This window comes from Salarias fasciatus (assembly GCF_902148845.1).
Source record: "Salarias fasciatus chromosome 23 unlocalized genomic scaffold, fSalaFa1.1 super_scaffold_20, whole genome shotgun sequence".
NCBI lineage: Eukaryota > Metazoa > Chordata > Actinopteri > Blenniiformes > Blenniidae > Salarias > Salarias fasciatus.
In genome coordinates, this window is record NW_021941230.1 from 1,544,979 (window position 1) to 1,569,301 (window position 24,323).

Below are 24,323 nucleotides of genomic sequence, written 5' to 3' on the forward strand. Positions count from 1 at the left end.
ATGCGATTTAGTCATTAATCACTGATTGGTGGAATTGCTACTAAGTCCCGCCTCCTCGATGTGATGTTTATTCATGCTTAAGCTTTTTTATCCATTCTGTTTTGCAGTGTCTTTATAGAGCAAAAAAAAAAAAAAAAAATCTGAATTGAATGACTTTTGTTTGCAGTGTGAAGCTAAAATGCAACTTTTTGAAAATGCTCCATCTCCATGGCGATGCAGAAATAAACAACTTGACATTTTTGACATTATCCTAATCCCAATATTGGTCCATCTTGAAGTAGATATTCTAGGAAACTATCCATAGAATCCTAAATCAAAGCTAAATCAGGAGCAGGATGACATTCTATTGATTTTGACTCTACAATCTTATCGTCTACAAATTGGAAAACTTTTCCTATTTTTGCATAAGTTTGTTGAAAGTCCATTTCATGGAGGTAAAATTGGGTTCTGGCTCTCTGGACAGAAGAGGAAATCTGATTCTATGGTGAAGCTTCACCTGGGTTGTTGGTTTGAATCCCAGTCTTTACAGAAAGGTCACCAGATGTTGAAGGTTTGGGTTCACATGGCAACGTTTAGGAGATGATGTTGGTTTCCATGGAAATGGGAGAAAAACTGAAAACGATAACAAGGAAAGAAGAGAGACCAGGACCAGGAGGATTTCACCGAGACACAGTTGGGGTATTTTCATGAAGTTGTGTTGTCCCGTTTTCACAAAAACATCAGAACACTTTCAAAAGTTGCGTCTGAGTCTGTTTCTATGGAGACAAAGTTGCATTTTCCCCTGTTTCCATGGAAACAGAGTCAGAACAGTCTCAAAAAGTTGTGTTTTTTCCCCGTTTCTCTGGAGAAAAAGTTGCGTTTTCCCCAGTTTCCATGGAAACAGAGTCAGAACGCTTTCAAAAAGTAGCATTTTTCCCCTGTATCTATGGAGACAGATTCAGAGTGCTTTCAAAATGTTGCATTTTTGTCTGTTTCCGTGCCTCCGTTTCCTTGGGGACAGCGTAAACACTTTCAGAAAGTTGCATTACAAGCGTTTCCATGGAAACGGACTGAGAAAACTTTCAAAAACGTGCCCCAGTTCCATGATGACAATATTACGTTTCATCCCCTTTCCATGGAAACCGACTAATAAACCCGTTATCCTCACTCTGAACTGCCTCTCCACATAAACACTTTCCTAAACTGTCACCACTGTTTCCACATCCACCTGAAACTGGTCGAGTAAACACACTCCGACACACACACACACACACACACACACACACACACACACACACACACACACACACACACACACTTTAAACAACTGCTCTCTTTAAACAGCCGGCTTTTAAAATCCCACTGCAGCCGCTCGACAAGTGCTCTATTCTCACAGCATCGATCTGTTTACCAGCGTGTGTGTATATGTGTGTGTGTGTGTGTGTGTGTGTGTGTCCTCTCCAGTCCAGCCTCACATCACTGTGCTGCAGAACGTGACGGCAGTAGAGGGCGCCGCAGCCGTCGTCTCCTGCCAGGCGGAGGGGGAGCCGCTGCCCGACATCTCCTGGAGGACGGGGCAGGACGGGCGGAGCTACGGGGACGGAGACAAGGTGGGGGGGAGGGGCTACTGGGACGGAGACAACGTGGGGGGAGGGGCTACGAGGATGGAGACAACGTGGGGGAGGGGCTTAAGTAATATAGACAAGGTGGGGGGAGGCGCTAAAGTGATGGAGACAAGGTGGAGGAGGGGCTAAAGTGATGAAGATAAGGTGGAGGAGGGGCTAAAGTGATGAAGATAAGGTGGGGGAGGGGCTAAAGTGATGAAGACAAGGTGGGGGGAGGAGAGAAGGTTGGTGGAGGGTGGAGGGGGTTGGTTAGAAAAGCTTCAAGGTGGTTCTAACAGGGCGGCTCATCTGAAGAGAATCCAGACTCCAGCTTAACTGTTGAATTCAAGGTAGAAAAACAGAAATATGGTTACTAGAACATTTATACCCTGTCATCTATACTTATATGTCTATCTTTTGATCCTGACCCGAACCCTCTCTATAGATGTGTGTCCATCTATTGATCTATCTATATATATGTCAGTCTATCTATTGTCTTAAAATACATGGCTCTGTCCCTTGATTGATAGATCTATAGGTCTATAGATACAGATCCACAGATTTACACAAAACTATATAATTTTCAAACTCAGTATTTATATATCAATCTGATATTTATTTTTCTCTATATAAAAAAGAACATATCTTTCAAAAACACAAAAAAGTGCCTTTATTCATATTTTAAAATACAGTCTCTTCATCTTCTGCTGGAGTTTTGTTGTTTTTTTTGTTTTTTTTTACTGACTGTTCTGCTTTTATATGGTGTATTTTTACCAAGTGGCTCACACACACACACACACACACACACACACACACACACACACACACACACACACACACACACACACAGGTCCCACAGTTTGTTTATAGATCCGTCCTCGTCGTCCGCTTCGCCACTTCAATTAAAGCCTCCGCTTTGAAGCACTGTCCATTTTTCTTTTCTGTATTTATTTATTTATTTTACTTTTTTTACCAAATGTCAGCCTTGAATGAAACCCTCTAATGCATCCCCCCCCCCCCCCCCCCCCCCCCTCCCCTCCTCCCTCGTTTTTCATCTGGACGTCAGCGGGCTCCACTAATGACTTTTTGAAAAGGCCTGAGCAAACTAAAGGTGTCGTCAAGAGGAAGCAGGGATATTACTGTTTGCCCTAGTCGTATGAAAAACATTGTGTGATTACCATTTAGTTACATAGTAATTGCATGGTAATTACATGACAATAAAAGATAGTTGCATGTAATCACCATTTAATTACTATGTAATTACAATTTCATGAACTCTCCACCAATTGATTGGAAATCATTCACCATATATGTATATGTGTGTGTGTGTGTGTGTGTGTGTGTGTGTGCATATATATATATATATATATATATATATATATATATATATATATATATATATATATATTTATATATATATATATATATATATATATATATATATATATATATATATATATATGTGTGTGTGTGTATATATATATATAATTTCTTGTTCTCCCTCGTCTTTACAAAAAAATGAAATGGAACATGTCTCATTTGTCTCTTTTCTTCCTCATTATGTACCTCATTCTCTACCAATCACTGCGTGATGCTTTCAAGGGAAATCCGTCATTTCAAAAATAACTTTGTTTCTTTTTTATATTTAGACGTCACCTTCAACTGACTCTCTCCACAACATAAACAAAGACAACTAAAAGCATCTATTTTTTGGGTTATTTTGTTGTTGTCTTTCCCTCCTCCCTGAAGCAATTATTCACCTCGCCCATAATCAAAAACTGCATCGAGCCGTGGCGCTTTTAGAAAGAAAGAAAAAAAAAAGTAATTATTCTTGAATGACAAACCATCAATGTCAAATCTCCCACAGAAGCTGGAGGAGTGGGACAAATCAATAAATAAATTTAGAAAAATAAATAAAAACAAATATGGCAGCTGTTATTTTTCTTGTGGTGAAGAAAATAAATAAATAAATAAAACCAAATAATTAAATAAAGGTCACGGTGGAGATAAATGAACGTTCTCGTCGGGTTGATCGATCAGAGCGTCTCTTCCAAACGCAATTACGGAGACGTGCAGGCACGGAGAACGAGCGCACCTCTACACGCAGGAGGCGGCGTGATGGATGGCAGCCGGTGCAGCTTTTAGAGGCGGGACGCTCTTCTCTCAATTTGCTCGCCAATCTGTGGATCCGGTCCAACCTCAGAGGAGGAGAGAGAGGGACTGATCTGGTCTGACTTTGGGGGCATTTGATTCACTCTGTAGTGTGTCCAGGTCGAGTAGTTTGTTTTACAGGAAGGCTCGCCAATCAGATGATCAGGCTCGCCAATCAGGTGTAGGTCCCTGAGTCTCAGTTTGAAGGAGAGTTTTGGAGTCTTTGAGTCCAGTTTGGCTGTTAATCAGGAACAGGACTTTAAGGTCATAGGTCTTGGGATGTTCTGGTCTTGATCTGGGCCTGGACTGGGTCCGTTAAAGTCCTGGTCTTTGGACATTCTAGTCTGGGTCTTGAATCAATGTTGGTCCCTGGAAGTTTTGATCTTGGCCTGATCTGAGCCCCTAAAAAAACTTGATCTTGACCCCGTCTGAGATCCTGAAAGTCTTGGTTTTGCTTGGTCTTGGCCCCTTAAGGTGTTGGTCTTGTCTTGAACTTGGGATGTCTTGGTCTTGACTTGTCTCTTGTCTCAGTCCCTGAAAGTCTTGGTCTTTGGATACTCTTGTCTTGGTCTCGTCCTGATTTCAACCCCTTAAAGTCTTGGTCTTGACTTGTTCTGGGTCCATTGATGTCTTGGTTTTGTCTTAAACAATTGGAGTGTCTCACTCTTAGGATTTTCTGATCCTGATCTACTCAGTCTCAGACTCGGTCTCAGTTGGTGGAAGTCTTGGTTTTTGGAAATTCTAATCTTGGTCTTGTCTCAGTCTTGATCTCTGGAAGTCTTGGTCTAGTCCTGATCTCAGCCCCTTAATAAGATCTTGGTCTTAATTTGGTCTGGGTCCGCTACAGTCTTGATATTTGGTCTTGATCTTGACTCAGTCTCAGGCACTAAAATTCTTAGTCTTGGTCTTTAACTTGGAATGTTCTAGTTTTAGTCTTGTCTTAGTCTTGACTAGGTCCCAGGCTCTGAAAGTCATAGTCTTGTCTTGGTCTCAACCCCTTAAGGTCCCAGTCTTTTCTTGGTCTTGGGATGTTCTGGTCATGATATTGACTCAGTCTCAGGCCTTGAAAGTCTTGGTCTTTTTTTAAACACCTGGTTCAGTCTTGGTCTTAAATTTGTAATGTTCCGGCCTAGAAAGACTGGGTCTTGTCTTGGTCTCGGCCCCTTAAGGTCTTGTTCTTGACTTGGACTTGGGATGTCTTGGCATTGACTCAGTCTGTCCCTGAATGTATTGGTCTTTGGAATCTCTAGTATTGGTCTTGAATCAATCTTGGTCCCTGGAAGTCTTGGTCTTGGCCTGATGTCAGACCCTTAAGGTCTTGGTCTTGACTTGGTCTGGGCCCCTTAAAATCCTTATCTTAACTCTGTGTCAGTCCCTGAAAATCTTGGTCTTTGGATACTTTTGCTTTAGTCTTGTCCTAATCTCAGTCTTGGTCTTGGCTTGTACTGGGTCCATTAAAGTCTTGATCTTCGACCCTTAACATTTCAGTCTTGTCTTATACACTTAGTTTAGTCTTAGTTTTGGGAGGGTCTAGTCTTGGTCTTCACATAGTCTTGGTCCCTGGAAGTCTTGGTCTTGGGAAGCTCTAGTCTTGATCATAATTCAGCCTTAGTCCATTTAAGTCTTGATCTTGACTGAGTTTTAGGCCCTGAAAATCTTACTCTTGGTTTTGGAATGCCCTAGTTTTACTCTTGACTTGGTCTCAGACCCTGAAGGTCTCAGTCTTGTCTTGGTCTTGGGATCTTCTGGTCTTGATCTTGGCCTGGTTTGGGTGTCTTAGAGTCTTGGGCTTGACTTGGTCTCAAGCTTGTCTTGGGCTTGAGATAATCTAGTCCTAGTGTTGACTTGGTCTTACTCCTGAGTCTTAGTCTTAGGATGTGGATCTGGATCTTAGCTTGGACTGGGTCCTTTGAAGTCTTGGCACTAAAATTAACTTTTTTTCTTTATTCATTATTAGTTTTTAACATAGAAAACAACAATCAGAGTTTTATTCCTTGATTATTTACTTCATTCGTCACTAAATAGTTTCTTTAACTGATTGAACAGAATCAATGAACTAGTTTCTCTCTTCTGATGTTCCTGCAGACCCTCCAGTCGGCTTTTATCTCTGCCAGGAACACGAGTGTGAGAGAGTGTGTGTGTGTGTGTATAAGTGTGTATCAGTGTTTGAGCTGCTGAGCTGCATAACAAACAGGCTGGATTCTCCAGACAGAGAGACTGAAAGAGGAGGGGGGAGGAGGGGGAGTTTGGTTAGAGAGTAATTTCCTGACTCAGAATCTCTGCCTGAAGACTCTGCTGCTCCTCCTCCACACATTCCCATTAAACACTCTGCTCTGCTTCCTGGAGAACATAAAGAGAACCACAAACCCAGGAGCAAAAGCCCCGAAACCTGAAAAATCAAGAACCGAGTCATGGAAACTGAAAATCAAGTATAGAAAACCCAAAAAGCAAAAACAGAAAACCAAGAACCAGGTACCCCAACCAAGAAGAAAAAACTGAAAACCAAAAAACAAGAACTGAAAACTAAGTACTCAAAACTCACAATCCAAAACCAAGAACCCAAAGCTGAGAACCAAGACTGAGAACCCAAAACCCCAAAACCAATAATTGGTTACCCAAAACCCAAAATTAAGAACCTAAAACTTAAAACCAAGAACCAAAATCCAAAAATTCAGAACAGAGAACAAAGAACCAAAACCCCAATGCTAATAACCGAGAATCCAAAACCCACAATCCTAAAATAAGAAACTAAAACCAAGAACCGAAAACCCAACAAACAAAAACCAAGAATCAAGTACCCAAAACCAAGAAGAAAAAACTGAGAACCAAAAACTGAGAACCCAAAACCAAGCACTCAAAACCCACAATCCAAAACCAAGAACCCAAAACCAGAAAACCAATAACTGAGTACCCAAAACCCAAAATTAAGAACCCAAAACTTAAACCCGAGAACCCAAAACCAAGAACCGAAACCCTAAAATCAATAACCCAAAACTGAGAAATGAAAACCAAGAACCCAAAATCAAAAACTGAGAACCAAGAATCAAGAACAAAGAGCGAAGAATCAAGAAGCCAAAACCCAAAACCAAGAATCCATAGCTGAGAACTGAAAGCCAAGAACCCAAAACCGAGAATTGCGAACTGAGAACAAAGAACCAAAAACTGAGAGCCCAAAACTCAAAAACTGAGACTGAAAGCTGAGAACCACAAACCTAGAACCTAGAACCAAAAACACAGAGCCGTCATAAAGAGTCAGATTGTATGAAGGGATTCAAACCGTGGTTCCTTTGCAGGATCAACTCTCTCTAACTATCGTTCTCTCTTCCCTCCCTCTGTTCCCTGACCTCTGTCCCGTGACCCTGACCCTGACCCTGACCCCTGACCCCAGAGTCCAGATGGACGGCTGCAGGTCCGTGGGCGTCACGGCCGCTCGGTGCTGACTCTGAGCTCCGTCCGGCTGTCGGACCGTGGACGTTTTGACTGCGAGGCTCAGAGCCGCATAGGAGGCCATCAGAAGAGCATGTTCCTGGACGTGGAGTGTGAGGAACCGCACACACACACACACACACACACACACACACACACACACACACACACACACACACACACACACACACACACACACACACACACACACACACACGAGTTTTCTGGTTCCACCCTCTGAAGTGATTAGATTCATTATGAGAACAATGTGGAATCAGTCAGTGGAACCTTCATTTTTTTTAAAGGAGGGAAGAGATGAAGAAGAGATGCACCAATACCGGTTTGATAAAGGATGATAATGAGAACTAAGCTTTAGTTCTGTACAGATACTGAGTACCGACACCACGTAGCAATCCCAGTTAATGTAGGATGAGTATGACGACTTATGTTTTGTCATGTACCGATACTAGTTTGAAAAAGGATGAGAGCAACGACTGAGATATATGTACCGATACTGGACACAGATACCAACTAGCGATAACAATTTAATACAGGATGAGAATGGTACTAAAGGTAAGGTAAGGTATTTTATTTGTCATTATACAGTGAATGTACAACGAAATTCTTCCTCTGCATTTGACTCATCCTTCAATGGCGCTGAAGCATTCCGTAGGGAGCAGTGGGCGGCTGTGGAGAGCGGCCGGGGACCATCTCCAGCTGTAGAGCCAGGCTAATGGTCAGAATCACCTGACTGGAGGATTGACCTATCATACATGAGGACTGATCCTTTGTTATGTACCGATACTAAGTACTGGTACCAGTCATGACCTTCAGTTATGTACCGATACCAGTACAGATACCAGTGGTAACCTTTAATGATGTACCAATACCAGTCCTCATCTTCAATTGTGTACTGATACCAGTATTGATACCAGTCCTAACCTTTAGTTATGAACCGGCACCAGTACTAGCCTTTATTTTTGTGCTGATACCAGTAATAACCTTCAGTTTTTACTGAAGCCAGTATCGATACTAATCCTCACCTTGATTTACGTACCGATACCAGTACTGATACCGGTCCTAACCTTGAGTTACATGTCGATACCAGTACCAGTAAGTCATAACCTTCACCTTGTTACCAGTGCCAGTAAGTCATAACCTTCACCTAGTTACCAGTGCCAGTAGTAACCTTCAGTCATGTACCAAATACAGTACCGATACTGGTCCTAACCTTCAGTGTTTTACCGATACAAGTACCAATACCAGTCCTAACCTGTATTTAACTACCGATACCATTACGGATACCTGTCTTTGCCTTCAGTCATGTTCCGATACTGTGTACCGATACTGGTTTGACACTTCAGTTATGTACCAATACCAGTCCTAACCTTTATCTATGTACCGATATCGAGTACCGATGATACCTGACCTTCGGTACCGATAGTACCCTGACCTTCAGCTATGTGCCGATACCAAGTATCGATACCAGTACTAACATTTATTGTTGTACTGATACCAGTACCGATACCAGTCCTAACCTTTAGTGTTGTACTTATAGCAGTACCGATACAGTCCTAACCTTTAGTGTTGTACTTATAGCAGTACTGATACAGTCCTAACCTTTAGTGCTGTACTGATAGCAGTACCGATACCAGTCCTAACCTGTATTTACATAGCGATACCAGTCCTGAAAACAGTCCCAACCTTTACCTAGTTACTGATGTTAGTCCGAACCTGTATTTATGTATTGATAACAGTTGTAACCTTTAGTGTATCTTTAGATACCAGTGTTCACCTTCAGTCCTTTACCAATACTGTGTACTGATACTGGTCCTCACCTTCAGTCCTGTACCGATACCGTGTTCCGATACCGTTTCCCAGTCATGCCACGCTTCCTGACCAACCACACCATCCTGTACTCGTGGGAGGGAAATCCCGTCAACATCAGCTGTGATGTCATCGCCAACCCGCCGGCCACCCTGCTGTGGAGGAGGGAGCGAATCAGCATCGCCGCTGAGGCCACGCCCACCACCCGGGTCCACGGCACCGCCGGCAAGTCGGTGCTGGAGGTGAGCAGATCAGACACACTTCTGTTACCATGGAATTGCTGGAAGTGATGTAATCAGCCTCTTAGGTTACAAGTTGCTGTTGTTTGTTTATGAAATAAAAAGGAAAACAAAAGTTTTGTTTTATATTTTAAGTTGCGAGTTGCACTGTTTCAGTGGAAAAAAAGTGGTTTTCAAAAAGTTGCCTTTTTGCATTTGTATGGTGACAAATCATTTTGAATGTGAGGATTTCTTTTTATCTATATTTAAATAATATTTTCTTCTATAAGATGAGCTGGGAAATTTTTTAAAAACTTGCATTTTCCCTCAGTTCCATGAAAACAGAGTGATTTAACTGGGATCAAAACTTGGCACATTTTCAAAAAGTTGTGTTTTTCCCAGTTTCCATGGAGATGACGCAATTTTTTAAAAATCCCTCTTCCCCATATCTCTGGAGACGAATGAGCACATTTTTCAAAAACTGTTACCCCAGTTTCCATGAAGATGAAGGAATTAAATTACAGGTAATTTTTACAAGACTGAATTTTACAAGTTTCCATGAAGACGAAATTGGCATCTTTTCAAAAAGTTGCATTTCACCCATCTTCACAGTAATGGACTATTTTCAAAAAGATTCACCATGGGGAGCTGTTTTCTAAAAGTTGCATTTTCAGTTGCCTTAATGGAAAACCAACAGAGTGAATGAATGAACCAACAATCGTAGAATCTATTTCCTATTTTTTTTTTTTTTTTTAATGTTGCACTGTTTGACCTTTGACCTCTGGTTGACCTTGTCAGGTGACCCCCATGTCTGACCGGGACTTCGGTCGCTACAACTGTACGGCGAGGAACAACATCGGGGTTCGATTCCAGGAGTTCATCCTGGCTCAGGCGGGTGAGTCCAGAGGACAGGAGAACAGACTGACAAGAGGTGGACAGACCTCACCACAAATCAACAGTTGCTGCACCATCACCGCATCATGACCTCAGCGTCACCACATCTATGCATCGTTTTTGTAACATCACAACGTCAGTGTATCGTCCCCAAAATACTACAATGTCACATTGCTTTATTGTCACCGCAATGTCACTGTGTCACTGAATCATAGTGGCAATGTCACTGTGTCACTGAATCATAGTGGCGATGTCACTGTGTCACTGTACTGTCACCATGATACAACATGGTCATCATAACTTTAATGTATCCTCACAACATCATTATAACATCACCGCTTTGTCACTATATCACTGGAACATCATTGCAATATCACCAGGTCACTATACTGCCACCACAACGTCACGATCATCATCACCATGTCACTATATTGTCATTACAGTGTCAAAAAAATGCCATTATCATCACCACATCAATGTTGTCACCATGTCACCACGTCACTATCATCACCACGTCACAGTATTTTTACCACAAGGTCACTAGCGTCACATCACTATATTGTCACCACAATGTCACTATCATCACTACGTCATTATATTATCACCCCGTCACTATCACCACAACATGACTATCACCATAACATGACTATTATCACCACAATGTCACTATCACCACAACGTCACTATCATCACCACATCACTGTATTATCACCACAACATCACTATCATCACCACGTCACTATATTATCACCAAAACATCACTCGCATCACCATATTATCACCACAACATCACTATCATCACCACATCACTGTATTATCATCACATTACTGTATTATCACTACAACGTCACTATCATCACTACGTCACTATCATCACCTTAATGCCAGTATCATCACAACATCACTATCATCACATCACTATCATCACCACATCACTATCATCACAATGTCACTATATTGCCACCACAACATCACTGTCATCACGTCCCTATCATCACCACGTTACTATCATCACGTCACTATGTTATCACCACGTGACTATCATCACAACGTTACTATAATCACAACCACAAGGTCACTGTCATCACCAAATCGCTGTATTATCACCACGTCACTATCATCACCACAACATCACTCTCATAACCTTAGCATCACTATCATCACAACAACATCACTATCATCACAACGTCACTATATTTTCACCACAAGGTCACTATCATCACCACGTCGCCAAAATGTCACTGGAGCATCATTGCAACGTAACCCGGTCACTATACTGTCACCACAGTGTCACGATCATCACCAAGTCACTATTTTGTCACCATCAGGGGCGGGGTGGCCATCGGGAGGTTCGGGAGGTTTCCCGAACGGCCGGTGTATTCCGGGCCGGCGGGGTCTATTCCAATTTAAGCTCCCGGGCTGAATTTCAACCCCACCCCACCCCTGGTCACCATGTCACCACAACGTCACCACTATATTTTCACTACATCACCACAACATTGCTGCACCACCGCCGCATCATGACTTCAGCGTCACCACATCTATAACATTGTTGTAACATCACAACAACATCACTGTATTAGTACCTTAATACTATCACTGTATCATCACAACGTCACCATGTTGTCACGGCAACGTAACAATGTTGTCACTACAATTCACTGTGTCATCACTATGTTACTATATCCGTTGCCACAACACCGTACCACTGTCACCACAACATCTCTGCATTCTTGTTTTATCAGCACTACGTCACTGTATTGTTGCTTCTACAATGTCACAACATCACTATTATCATCACTTTGTCTTGACCTCCCCGTGACCCCTCCCAACCCCTCCTGCTCTCCAGGCTCTTTAACCGTGGTCTCCACCAGCACACAGCCACATCCTCTCCTCCTTTATTTTTGCCTCCTTCACAATAAAACGTTGCATCCCTTTACAGTCCTGCACCTCTCCACTAATGCTGATTGCCTTATTTTGAAACCCCCCCCCACCCCCGCCAATTTACTGGAACTACCCTCTAATTTACTGTAACGCCGACTATTGCACAAAAACGCCGTCCAATTATCTTTAGTGCAGATTGAATGACTCTGAATGGGGAATGATAATGGCGAGCCAAAAAAAAATTAAGAAAATAAAAGCAGGTGCGTAAAGGAACAGATGGGATAGTAAAGATCGATGCTTCTAAATTTACTTTATTAAAAAAAAAGATGTATAAATATTTTTCACTAATTATCTTTTCTTGTATTTTCCAGGGAAAAAAAGGAGATTTGGAGAATTGGAGAGTCAAACAAAATTTAAGAAAATAAAAGTAGGTGTTCAAAAAAACAGAATGCAGAATAACTGGATAGCAAAGACGGGCACTTCTGCATTTATTTGATTAAGAAAATGTGAAAATTGGGAAATAATTAGATGCTTATGTATTGTGTAAAAAAAAAATGAATTGATGAGCCAAATAACATTAAGAAAATAAAAGCATGAGCTTCAAAAACAAAATAAAGAATGACTGGATAGTAAAGAGGGAAACTTGTACTTTTATTTTATAACAAATAAAGTCAAAATTGGGCAACAATTAACTGTTTTTGTATTTTCCCAGAAAAATTTAATCAGCGAGCCAAAGAATTTTAAGAAAATAAAAGCCTAAGCTAAAAAAAAAAAACAGATCGTGAAGATGGAGGCTTCTGCTTTTATTTTATTAAAAAAAATGAAGAAAAATTAGAAAGAAATATTTTTATATTTTCCTCAAAAAAAAAATGAAGAACTACAGAAGATTTAAAGAAAAGCAGGTGCATATAAAAACAGAAAAAAATGACTGGATAGTAAAGATGGACACTGCTACTTTTATTTTATAACAAATAAAGTACAAATTGGTAAATAATTAACCGTTTCTGTATTTTGTAAGAACAATTTAATTGTTCAAAAAAATAAAAGTATGAGCTTAAAAAACAAAATGGATAGTAAAGACGGAGTCTTCTGCTTTTATTTTATTTAACATAACAAACGAATAAAATAAAAAATAAGTTTTCTTGTGTTTTACATGAAAAATCTAAATGGTGAGCCAATAAATAAATAAATAAAAGTAGACCGTTATAAAAAACAATGGAGAAAGACTGGATATTAAAGATGAATCTTTCTACTTTTATTTTATTAAAGGTGCATTAAGGAGTTTTTCAACTTTAAAAATACTTATTTTCCACCATAAATATGTTACACATTTTTAACGATGTGTACAATGTGCCCTGACATATTCATTACAAGTACCTCTAACAGCACTAATTGTCACTTGAAAGTTGCAGTGCCGGTCCGGCACCAGCATTTTTTTGGAGAGAATTTGAAAGGGATGACGTAATGCGCGCTCCGGCTGGCCTGATGGAGTTAAGTTTCGTTTTGTCCGCCATTACTCCGCCAGATGCTTAGTGAGCAACAACTGAGCAGGATCTTCCAGAATGTAAGAAAAGACTGGCTTCTAGCACTGCCACAGCTCCACACAGACTCCACCAGGGAAAAGAAACTTAAATCTTACTCGAGCGCTACTAAACGAGCGAGGAAGGAGTTCCTCTCTTCCGTGCACGCAAGCCACAGGGACGTTTTTCACTAAGCTGCATTACGCCCAAGGCCTGCAGGGTGCGCTGTTTCACATAAAACGTACAAACTCCTTTATGCACTTTTAAAGAAAAGAAAATACAAATTATGAAATAATTAATTGTTTTTGTAGTTTCCATGAAAAACCTGGAATGGTGAGCCAAAGAGAAATACAAAATAAGAGCAGGTGCTTCAAAAACAGAAAGCAGAATGACTGGATAGTAAAGATGGACACTCCTGCTTTTATTTTAATAAAATTATTTCATTAAAATTCATACAAACTCTGATTTATTTTTGCTGCTGATGTAAAGAGAAAAGCTGTTTGTTTCATGATGCTGGTGTCAAATGACAGACACATCTTCCAGCAGCTTAACATCCATCCATCCATCCATTGACTCTACTTAAATAAAGCGAACATGCAAACTTCTCCCAACCTCAACTGGAATCTGTATCCAGTACTAATGCTTAATCAGTGACTACAATATTGATGCTGGTGTCAAATTACAGATGGTTCCACATACATGTTAGCATTTTCTGGATGTTATAAGGGAGAACATGCAAACTCTGCAATAACCTTGACTCCAATTGTAGACAGTTCCAGTGCTAACCAGCTGATTTACATACTGATGCTGGTGTCAAATTACAGCTGGTGTCAAATTACAGATACTTCTTTGTACATGTTAGCAACCATCCATCTTCTATACATGCAAAGGGACATCATGCAAACTTCCACTCGAACCACAGTGCTCACCATCTGATTTGCATACTGTTGCTGGTGTCAAATGACGATCAGCCGCTGCCCCTCCCCCCAGACGTCCCGTCCAATCCGTACTCGCTGCGGCTGTCGGCAGTCTCGCAGCGCCTGGCCACCGTCAGCTTCATGAAACCCGACTCCCACGGCGGCGTTCCCATCAGCCACTACCTGCTGCAGTACCGGGAGGCGGGGCCTCAGGACTGGAGGGAGCTGCGCTCCCACAGCGTGCACAGTGAGTACTGTCAACAAGCTGCTCCACGCACCTGAACAAAAAACAAATGAAAAAAATGGTCCAACTTTTTGAAAATTTCTCCAAATTGAAAAAGAATTTCCAACTTAAAAACAAAAAACAAAATAGGGCTAACGTTTTGAAAATTGCTAAAAAAAAAAAAAAATTGTAAAAAGTAAAGCTCCAACTTAAAAAAAAATGCTCCAATTTTTTTTTTAATAAAATGGTCAAATGTTTTTTTAAATCTACAAAAAAATTCAATGTTTTTTAAAAAAAAAATCTTCTATTAAAAATAAATTTATCCAAATTATAAAAGTTCAACTTTTTAAAAAATTGCTCCAACTTTTTTTCAAAAAAGAGGATCAGCTTTTTGAAAAGTGCTTCAAAAATTTACAGGAAAGAAATAAAATTTTCCAACAGTTTTTAAATGGTTCAAATTTTTTAAAATTTCCCCAAATTTACAAAAAAATAAAAAATAATTCTTCAACCCTAAAAGAAATATAAATAAAAAAAAAAAAAAAAAAAAAAAAAGATGCTACAACTGTTTGAAAAAAAATACAGGGCTGGGAGTGAGCTGCAAATGCTCTAAGTTCAAGCAAAGACATTTTTGGAAACGGGAATATGCAAATTTTTTAAAAATTGATCCAACTTCTTTTTTTTAAAAAAAGCTGCAGCCTTTTTAGAATTGCTTCACCTATCAAAAAAATTCTCCTACTTAAAAAAAAACAACTAATTCAACAACTTTTTTTTTTTTTTTCAAAAAAATGCTTATTTGAATTCTTTCGGTCCCTGAACGCCTCTTCAGAATCAGTGATTTCAGGATCAGTACAGTCAAACAGAGACTGGCTGTAATTCGACTCTTTATTCTAAATTAACTCTGAAATGTTGAAATTACAACGTGATGAGAGGAATGCTGTGATCACTGGAAACACACACTCACACACACACACACACACACACACACACACACACACACACACACACACACACACACACACACACACACACACACACACACTCCAGCATAATGAGCCTCCTGGACGGTTTCATTTCCCAAATTGAAAAGTGTTTATGAACCTCTGCGAGCTGCAGCATCACTTTAGTTTGATTCAGAGAATTAAATCACTGCTTTCTGCTCTGCAGTTTATGCAAATGAGCTCTGAGGACGCTGAGGATTCAAACAGAGAGTTACATTAAAGACGTAATAAAAAATAATAGTACTATAATTAAGCTGCAATAAAGCTGTAATCAAGCTACGATGCTATAACAAAGCTGTCATAACGCTATAATACCACGACACTAATAATGCAATTAAGCTGTAATAATGCTTCAATAATGTTATAATTGAGCTGCAATAAAGCTATAATAATATTACAATAAAGCTTTAATAATTCTATGATTATGCTATGACTCTAATACAAAACAAAGCTGCAACAAATTAAAATAAAGCTGTAATGAAGCTTTGATAATGCTGTAATAACACTAATAATGCAATCATGCTGCAGTAAAGCTGTAATAAAGCTTCATTAAATCTGTAATAATGCTGCGACGTTCCCTCCACACACACACACACACACACACACACACACACACACACACACACACACACACACACACACACACACACACACACAAACTCCAGCATAATGAGCCTCCTGGATGGTTTCATTTATGAACCTCCGTGAGCTGCAGCATCAGTTTGGTTTGAAACAGAAACAGAATTAAATGACTACAGTCACTGCACCTTATTATGGATTTATGCAAATGAGCTCCGAAGATGGTCAGGATTTAAATACAGATCTGGAACAATGCTGTAACAATGAAATAACACTGCAATAAAGCCGCAATTAAGCTATAATATAACTTGTTATGCCATAATAAAGATGTAGTCATGCTGCAATCATGCTAGAGTTAAGCTGTAATAAAGCAAAATAAAGCCAATAAAGCTATAATAAAGCTATAAAAATGCTATAATAATTATAAAATAAATCTGCAACACAGATGTAATAATTCTATAATAAATCTATAATATTGCCACAATGAAGTTATACAAAGAATGAAATAATGCTGCAATAAAGATGCAACGATATCTGATAGTGGTTTAATAACACAAAAAATGCATTGGTGCTGCAAGAAAGCCAAACTGTGGCTGTAAAATGCAAAATTAAATCTGTACTAATGCTGTATTACAGCTATGATAAATCTGATAATGTCGCATTAAAGGTGTATAAATGCTGTAATAACACTGTAATAATGCTGCAATCAAGATAGTGCTGTAATAAAAATGTATATTGCTGCAATGAAACTGTAATAACTCAGTAATAACCCTGTAACAATGCTGCAATAACATTGTAATACCACCACATTTTCTGTGATGTTGTCTTCCTTCTTCCTGCCACCGTGGTGCTGTAATAACACTATAAGAACATTGTAACCACCCTGTAATAATGAGTGTAATAACCTTATAATTATGCTGTAACACCACTACTTTCTAGTATTCTACAATATTCTACAATTCCACTTAGCAGACACTTTTGTCCAAAGCGACGTACAACACACACACACACACATTCACACACCAGTAGAGATGGCTTCCATGCAAGGCACTCAGTCCATCCACTCGGGTCAATTCAGGGAGTGTCTTGCCCAAGGACACTTCGACATGCAGACAGGGGGAGACCGGAATTGAAATCACATCCTCCCGATTGTGGGATGACTGATCTCCCCACTGAACCATCGCCACCCCAGAAAGTGACTGGTTCTCCTCCCTCCAGCCACCATGGTTCAAATAATCCTGTAATAATACAGTAATATCAGAGTCAAGTGTAATAACACTGTAATATCAGTGTAATACCACTGTATTAACACCGTAATAACACAGTAATAACACTGTTCTCATAAAGTTCTCCTGCCCCCTCCAGCCACCATGGTTCAAGTAGTCCTGTAATAACACAGTAATACCAGAGTAAACTGTAATAACACTGTAATAACACTTTGTTCTCCATAACGGTTTTCCTCCTCCCTCCAGCCACCGTGGTCCTCACGGGACTTGAACCGAACACCACGTACGAGGTGCGGGTGGCGGCTGTCAACGGGAAGGGCCAGGGCGAGTTCAGCCACACGGAGAGCTTCCAGACGCTGCCCATCCGTAAGTCCCCTCCCCCCCTCCTCCTGTAATGGAATGCTCCGCCCGCTCAGCACCGGTTCTCCGGGTTCTCAGGGGAGCCCAGTCCGCCGGCGGTGCACGGCCAGCGGGGGATGGGCACGGCGTACCGGCTGGGCCTGGTGAAGCAGGACGACGGCGGGATGCCCATCGTGGAGTACATCGTCAAGTACAAGACTGTGAGTCAGGTCTCCATGGCGACGAACAATCGTCTCCATGGAGACAGAAGAGATGATAAAACAATGTAAACAATGTAGTACGCAGGTTTTGTATTCATATATTTTTTAAAAAATGATCGCTATTGGTCGATACTGATCCGATATCAGACCGAGATGTTGAAATCTTTTTTCCGATACCAACTTTTCTTTTTTTTAAGGCCAACATAAGAGCAACATATTAGAAATGTGTCCGATGCTGACATGTTTAAAAAATGGTCGATGTCGAATCGATACCAATATGCCACCAAGATGTTAAAACATTTGTCTGAGACCAAAATATTTTTTTTTTAAATGACCAAAATTTGACCGATTCTGATATGTTAAAACGTTGTCTAATGCCGACATATTAAAGAAAATTACTGATATCTGACCAATGCTTTATTTTTTTTTAAATGACTGATATTGGACTGATAGAACTGTTAAAAAAGGCTCATTTTGATTCATACCGATAAACTTTTTAAAAATGACCGATATCGGACTGATACCATTAAAAAAAAAGCTGATACCAGTCAATAATGACATCAGTGTCAAAAACAAGCACTTTAATTCTTTTGTATATGAGGAATTTTTAACACTAAAGGGATAAATTTCTCTTCCATGTTGAGTTATTAATTTGAAACTAATATGGCCGCCTGTAATACAGGCCCAGGGCATTATGGGTAATATGCTGAAACCAAATTAAATATGGGCTCTGGCAAAGGGGTCCTGTTTTGAAACCAGTATGGCTGTATATCTGTTACATGGGCCTGGGACATTATGGTTAATGTATTTAGACCAATATGGCTGCCTGTAACACAGCCCCAAAGCATTATGGGTAATGTATGTAAACCAATATGACTTCCTGTAACATGGCTGCAGGGAATTATGGGTCCTGTATTTAAACCAATATGGCCACCTTTAAATATAAGTAATGTTTTGACGCCAATATGGCTGCCTGTAAACACGGCACAAGGCCTTATGGGTAATATTCTGAAACCAATATGGCCACCTCTAAATATGACCCCAAGGCATTATGGGTAATGCATTTAAACCAAAATGGCTTCCTTTAAATATGGGTCCTGTTCTTTTAAGTCAATATGGGCACCTGTAAACATGGCACAGGGCATTATGGGCAAAATTCTGAAACCAATTTGGCCACCTGTAAACATGGGTACAGGGCATTATGGGTCCTGTTTTGACATCAATATGGTTGCCTGTAACATGTCCCCAGGGCATTGTGGGTAATGCATTTAAACCAATATGGCCACCTGTAAACATGGGCTCTGGTTATGGGTCCTGTTTTGAATCCAATATGGCCGCCTGTGAGCACACAGCCCCAGTGCATAACGGGCACTGACCCTCTGCTGCCCCCTGGCTGCAGGATAAGGAGGAGCAGTGGATGACCAAGCTAGTCCCGGGCTCCCAGGACTCGGCGCTGCTGCAGCCGCTGCAGTGGAACACCCGCTACGAGGTGGAAATCACCGCCCGCAACGTCAAGGGCCTGTCGGAGCCCACCTTCTACCAGTTCTTCATGCCGCAGAAGCCGGACATCACAGGTACACACAAGCAAACAAACAAATAAACAAACAAACAAACAAAACAATAAACTAACTAACTAACAAAGAGACAAACAGGGTCTGGTTCAGTGACCCTGTACCAGTTCCTCATGCCGTAGAAGCCTGACATCACAGGTACACACACACAAACAAAGAAACAAACAAAACAATAAACAAGCAAACAAGGTCTGTTTCCATGACGACCGAGCTCACAGGAATGGCTCACAGTGTGGGAAGCTTTTTGAAAATGATCTGATTGTGTCATAATGGAAAAGACGGGGAGAGTAAGTTTTTGGAAAGCACATTTTTGAAAATGTGACTTGTTGAAAATGTGACTTCTTGAAGATGTTTTCAAAATGTAACATTCTGAAAATGCTGTTTTGAAGACCGTCCCCATCTTCATGTAAACTGGGTATAATACAACTTACTGAAAATGTGACTTCTTGACAGTGTGACTTTTACAAGCAACATGTGACTATTTAAAGCCACGACTTTATTTAAATGGTCTTGTTCTCATCTCAGGTTGTGGGTTCTACTCCTCTTTCTTCCTCCAGCTTCCCTCCATCCATCTGCTCCACTTTTTGAAACCGCTGCTGTTTTCCCTCTAATACAAACTGAGAAGTTATTAAAGAAGCTTTTATCAGTAGAAAACACTGAGTCACCTAATTACAACACCGCAGCCTGGAATTACAGCCGTCTCCATGGCAACCGGCCGCCTCCTTCATACTAATGGAGCTCCAGGCTCACTCTCCACTTCATCTAACTCAAAGCTTCTTCTTTTTTTTTTTTAAATCGGGTCTGCTGCAACTTGAAGAGTAATTGAATGTTCTAAAAAATTAAATAAATAGATGAATGGAGAAATATTTATCTTTGCTAACATCTCTTTCATTTATTTTTTAATTAGTTGCTGTTTGATAATTTCTCCAGATGCCTTTTCAGCCCATTTAGAAAGGCATTGCTTTGAGTGTGGAGCATTTTCTCGGATCAGACGGGCGCCGTTTCTACAAACAAGCAGATTAGAGAAGCAGATCTGTCTGTAAACATGAATCTCGTCTGGTTGAAGAGTAAAACACGCCGTACTACCCATGATTCTTATTCCTCTGACATCGTCCAAATATTTAGAGAAACTGGGCGAGTCAACTCAAAGTGAAACGTGTCGGTTTAGTGCGGATATTTTTGAAAATTCCCCTGATTGCAGTGAAAGGCATGAAATGTTGAAACTGATTAGTCTGGTTGTTGCTTTTGGAGACGGTGGTCTTTTCCCCTAAAGTCTTGGTCTTGTACCTTTAAAGTCTTGGGGCGAATCCCAATTCTCTGCTTAATCCTCAATCTTACTCCTCATTCCTCAAAATGCGCGCTCCCGTGAAGTTAAGTGTTGTCCCATTCCTAAACAAGTTGAGGAAAGGAGCGAGACTACGGGACGTTATCTCCCTTAATTTTGAGATTCTACCAGACCTACCTTGGAGGTAAGGATAATCCAGAATTCTTGTTAAATAGTTCGTTTTGCTGTTATTTTATTAATAAAAAAAAATTGTATATTACTTTGGGAGTAATTGTATTAAGTTTCTATCACAGATAATATTTATAAAGGCTATTAGAAAGAAATCAAGACAATTAATTTGAATGCATTTATTAACAAGGTCACACATGCAAAATGTTAAACATTTCTAATGCAGGGCGCATTACTGACAATTATAAAGGGTGTTGTTATTGATCATTGACCAAAATTATTACAAAATTATTACGGAGAGGAAAAAATAAACAGCGCTCCACGCGTGTGCGCTGTCTGTCTCCTTCGACGGTCCAAAGAAGCGTCGCGCAAGCCCCTAGCACCCTCCCGACGGTCCAAACACCCCCCCCCCCCCCCCCCCCCCCCCCCGCCAAACTTTTTTCCTGCAGGAAACACTGGACTTCCAGCTTTCGTTGACCCTCTTGCGCAGTGCTGCCCCCTGTGGTCCAAGGACGTAACTGTCTTTAAGGGTTGTCCCATTTCCAAGTGACTTTACATTCCTTAACACTTGTTTTTAGGAGGCACTTAATTTGAGATTGAGGATCAAGGTTGAGGAGTGAGGATTAAGCAGAGAATTGGGATTTGTCTTGTCTTGGTCTTGGCCCTTTAAAGTCTTGGTCTTGACTCAGGCCCAATCCCATTTCTCTTTCCAGCCTTCCCCCTTAGCCCTACCCCTTCGACTCTACCCCTTTGAAACAGAGTGCTAAGGAGTAGGGCCGAAAGTAAACCCCTCCGAATTGGGACACCCCTCAGACAATCGCGTACGTCATCAGTAGTCACCGCTGCCGATGACGTCGGCAGATGCGACAATTGTTTGCTGAAGAAGAATGTTTTTCTTACATTTTAAAACTTTATTAATTCACAAAATACTGACATTTATGAACTTCTTTCGTTGCGGCCGCCATCTTGCTGATCATGGAAGGCTTTCTGGGAAGTCTGTCATTCAGTGGCGACCGGTGGCGAGGGTCGCTTATTTTGTCCGCCTACACCGTGACTGGTGGGCGGGGTTAGTTCACTTCCGCATTGGCGGGAGCGCTCATTTCCCATTTCCCCGCGCATTCCAGGCGGGCAGTGTTGAAGAAACCAGTTTATTGTAAATAATCATCTATCTGTTGTGTTTGGAATGCACCAGGAATGCGCGGGTGTAGAAACGATCGCTCCCGCCAATGCAGAAGTGAACTAACCCCGCCCACCAGTCACGGTGTAGGCCCACCACTGGATCATGCCCCTCCGATTGATGTGTGCCTCAGGAGAATCTCCTTTTGGAGAGGTGACTGGCCCTCCTTCTTGGCCCTACCCCTACGTCATCATGACAATTGGGACACTCCTACCCCTCCACATGAACGCGCAAAACAAGGGGAAGGGCCAAGGGGGAGGGCTAAGGGGTGAAATGGGATTCAGCGTTAGTCTCAACTTTCTCAGTATAATCAGGTTTTTTCTTTACCTATTTTATTTTTCACACAGAAATTTGAATTTCTTTGGAAGACCTGATAAATGAATCAGAATCAATGAATTTCCTTTTTTTTTTTTTTTTTTCCATAGAGGAATCCAATAGTCAGACTGCAGCTCATTAGAGTGGAGTCTATGTGTTTCGTGTCTATGCTGAGTCACTGCAGGGCTTGAAGGACAGGCTGAGGTCCGGATCATAAATAATTCAACCTGAACATGAATTTAATATCACTGCTCTGCTGCTGCCTGCTTCAAACTCCAGTCAGAGAAAGAAAAAAAGGTTCTTTTACTCATCAATCAACCAATCAGGTTGAGTTTTCCTCAGTGACTTGATTTAACTGGATACTAGAGAGCTGCAAGCATAGATGTATGAACATAGATCTGTAGATGGATGCTGGTATTAGGCTTCATTAGAATAAATGGGTGTACTGGTGTTTTAACACATCTGTCCATCCATCTGGTACATCCATCCATATATCTGCCGAGCATCCATCCATCCATCTATCCATCCATCCATCCATCTATCCTTCCATTCATCTATCATCCATCATCATCCATCCATCTATCCTTCCATCCATCCATCTATCCTTCCATTCATCTATCATCTATCATCATCCATCCATCTATCCTTCCATCCATCCATCCATCCATCAGTCCATCCATCCATCCATCCATCCATCCATCCATCAGTCCAACCATCCTTCAATCCATCCATCCATCCATCCATCCATCCATCCATCCATCCATCCATCCATTAACCCATCCATCCATCCATCCTGTATCATAGCTCTATGATCAGACTCTTGACCATTGCTTTCCTTCACTGAGGTCTGAAGCCAGCAGCCATTTGTCTCTCCTTTAATTAGAACCTAATGACTGTGGTTACCATGGCGATGGATGACCTCACTGTCAGGGATGTGAATGATAATGTCATCTGAAACTGGATGATGGAACTCATGGTGTTTATATTGATGGGATATGGAGAAAAGCATTAATAGAGCAGAGGAGTGATGATTCATGATGAATAATGAGGAAGAAGTTTGGAATAAAGACGTTCATCTGAGGGTCGGATGAGAGAAAATAGAGAATCAATGAATTAGTGACAAAAGATTAGAGAAGAATAAGAGATGATGGAAAAGAGTGGAGTTTGACCAGGAAGAGACCTGGAGGAGCCGTTCATCCCTCTGTCCCTTTGTCTATCCATCTGTTATCCATCCAACCAACATCCATCCAACCGTACGTCCATCTGTCGATCCATCCATCCATCCATCATCCATCCGTCCATCTAACAAACATTCATCCATCCATTCCTCCGTCCAACCAACATCCATCATCCATCCATCTGTCCAACATACATCCGTCCATTACCAAACATTCATCCATCCATTCCTTCGTCCAACCAACATCCATGCATCCATCCATCCATCCATCCATGCATCTGTCCATACATACATCCATTCATGCATTCGCCCATCCATCCATCCATCCATCCACAGGTCCAGGTCCCTCTTGAAAATGAGAGCCTGTGTCTCAAAAAGACCCACTTGTATACATAAAGGTTACATTTAAAAAAATGCATCCATGCAAACATCTGCCTACTGAACACCCATCCAACATCCATCCATCCATCCATCCATCCATCCATCCATCCATCCATCCATCCATCTGTCCGTCCATCAGTTTAAAATCCATCCATCCATCCATCCTGTATCGTTGCTCACTTGATTTGTTTCTTGACTGTTGGTATTGATCTTTTCTCCACCGATCTGTTTTCCTCTCAGTCC

At 40.9% G+C, this 24,323-nt stretch overlaps 1 protein-coding gene across 1 annotated transcript in view; it reads left to right on the forward strand.

Annotated features, from left to right (window-relative positions):
* Positions 1–24,323, forward strand: part of LOC115384152 (neural cell adhesion molecule 2) — a 188,059-nt gene that overhangs the window by 155,927 nt on the left and 7,809 nt on the right. Inside the window, exons 8-15 of the mRNA XM_030086491.1 lie at positions 1,444–1,589; positions 7,123–7,273; positions 9,042–9,229; positions 10,004–10,100; positions 14,494–14,667; positions 17,693–17,812; positions 17,885–18,006; positions 19,406–19,580. Of these exons, the coding sequence (XP_029942351.1) occupies positions 1,444–1,589; positions 7,123–7,273; positions 9,042–9,229; positions 10,004–10,100; positions 14,494–14,667; positions 17,693–17,812; positions 17,885–18,006; positions 19,406–19,580 (1,173 nt within the window). The remainder of the gene's footprint in view (positions 1–1,443; positions 1,590–7,122; positions 7,274–9,041; positions 9,230–10,003; positions 10,101–14,493; positions 14,668–17,692; positions 17,813–17,884; positions 18,007–19,405; positions 19,581–24,323) is intronic.